Source organism: Chiloscyllium plagiosum, chromosome 29 (assembly GCF_004010195.1).
Source record: "Chiloscyllium plagiosum isolate BGI_BamShark_2017 chromosome 29, ASM401019v2, whole genome shotgun sequence".
NCBI classification, from domain to species: Eukaryota; Metazoa; Chordata; class Chondrichthyes; order Orectolobiformes; family Hemiscylliidae; genus Chiloscyllium; species Chiloscyllium plagiosum.
The window spans coordinates 39545873-39547812 of NC_057738.1; the positions used below are offsets into that span (position 1 = coordinate 39545873).

Sequence of the window (1940 nt, forward strand, 5' to 3'; positions counted from 1 at the left end):
CAATCTTCTTCCTGACCTCTCCGCCCCCACCCCCTCTCCGGCCTATCACCCTCACCTTAACCTCCTTCCACCTATCGCATTCCCAACGTCCCTCCCCCAAGTCCCTCTTCCCTACCTTTTATCTTAGCCTGCTTGGCACACCTTCCTCATTGAGGGCCAAAGGGCCTGTACTGCACTGTAATGTTCTATGTTCTCCCATACAAAGACGAAATGCTTTCACATGGAAGAGAGTTAGAAAACATTCCAAGAAAAAGATGTTATCTGTCTTCTCCCAGTATCTGAATGTACATCTGCTTGATGGAGGCTTGGAAACCCCTCATTTTTCTGAATAGTGTATGGTTCTAGAAGACAGGTTGCAAATCAAAATGTAGTAAAATTAAGAAAGACTCACAGATATGATAATTTTAACACAGTAAGCATTTCCTCTGGGCACGACCCACAAGTCTTACCACCTCATTGGCACATTAACTGCATATCTTACATTGCACATGATGCAAAAATAAGTAGAAAACTGTCAGTTGTGAAGTAATCTTTTTCAAAATGTTGTTTTGTTAATAAATTATAAGTTACTCTATCATCACATGATACACTGGCATATGTAAAACTGGTGAATGAACTTTGCTAATATTTTGCAAAAAAAAAGTGGAATTTGAAGAAACAAATAAAATTGCAGAAATAACCATCTAAACTTGAATCCCAGCATGCAGATAGAGGGTTGCTGTTTTACCAAAAGCAATACTTTGACGCACAACACCTAATGGTTCGAAGCAAAGTCTCTGCAGCCTCACCTTTGAAGCCTGCCGAAGCCAGCGTAGATACACTGGAAAAGTATCAAAGCTGACATAATAGGTCTGACTGTGTGGTCCTGATGAGGTGAAGGCCAAACAGTATTGGTGCTTTTTCACTTCTTCCACCTGTGAAGAAAAACCTTCACATTTACACGAAGCCTATATCACATCACTTTAGAGTACTTATAAATAGTAATTAGGCAAATTCAAACATTCTATGCTTGAATATCTCACAGGGAGCAATGAGGAAAGAGACTAGTCTGCCTGTGTCTTGAAGGAACATTGACAGTATAGCCGAGACAACAGGAGACTGTCCTGCTCTTGTCTGAAAATTGATCTTTACAATAAGCCTGCAGTGTGAGAACAGGAGGCCTGGATCTTGATTTAGCCAAAGGACCCATCTGCCATTTTTGTTACTTGATCAGACTAGATAGTCAGCTTATCTGCTCAAATCCTGTAAAGGGGCTTGAACCAACAAACTCTGTTACAGAGGCACAAGGGTTGCAATTCAACAGCATATAAAATAAGAGCAGCATAAGACCCAATGGCCCATTGAGCCTGTTCTGTTATTCAGTACAATCATGGCTGATCATATTCAACTCCCACTTTTCTGGCCTGCGCTCCATATATCTTGATTCCGAGTGCTAAAATGTTTCTCCAAACCCTAACCATATCTAAAACATATCTGGTGTGGAGAATTCCAAAGATTCACAACTCAGAAGTGAAGAAATTTTTCCTCACTTCAGTAGGAATAGGTCCAGTCAAGGATAGTAGTGGGAAGTTGCGTGTGGAGGCGGAAGAGATTGGGGAGACACTGAATGAATACTTTTCTTCAGTATTTACTCAGGAATAGGGCATTGTCGTCGATGTGAATACTGAGTCACAAATAAGTAGAATGGATGGCTTTGAGGTATGTAGAGAAGAGGTGTTGGAAATCCTGGAAAAGGTGAAAATAGATAAGTCCCCTTGGCCTGATGGCATTTATCCTAGGATTCTCTGGGAAGCAAGGGAGGAGATTGCAGAGCCATTGGCCTTGATTTTTATGTCCTCTTTGCCTACAGGAGTAGTGCCAGAAGACTGGAGGATAGCAAATGTGGTTCCCTTGTTCAAAAAGGGGAGTAGGGATAACCCTAGTAACTATAGGCCGGGGAG

At 41.6% G+C, this 1940-nt stretch overlaps 1 protein-coding gene across 1 annotated transcript in view; it reads right to left on the reverse strand.

Moving 5' to 3' along the window:
* LOC122564546 (PH domain leucine-rich repeat protein phosphatase 1-like) overlaps positions 1 to 1940 on the reverse strand; it is a 193223-nt gene that overhangs the window by 70756 nt on the left and 120527 nt on the right. The window contains exon 3 of the mRNA XM_043719602.1: positions 789 to 914. Coding sequence (XP_043575537.1) covers positions 789 to 914 — 126 coding nt within the window. The remainder of the gene's footprint in view (positions 1 to 788; positions 915 to 1940) is intronic.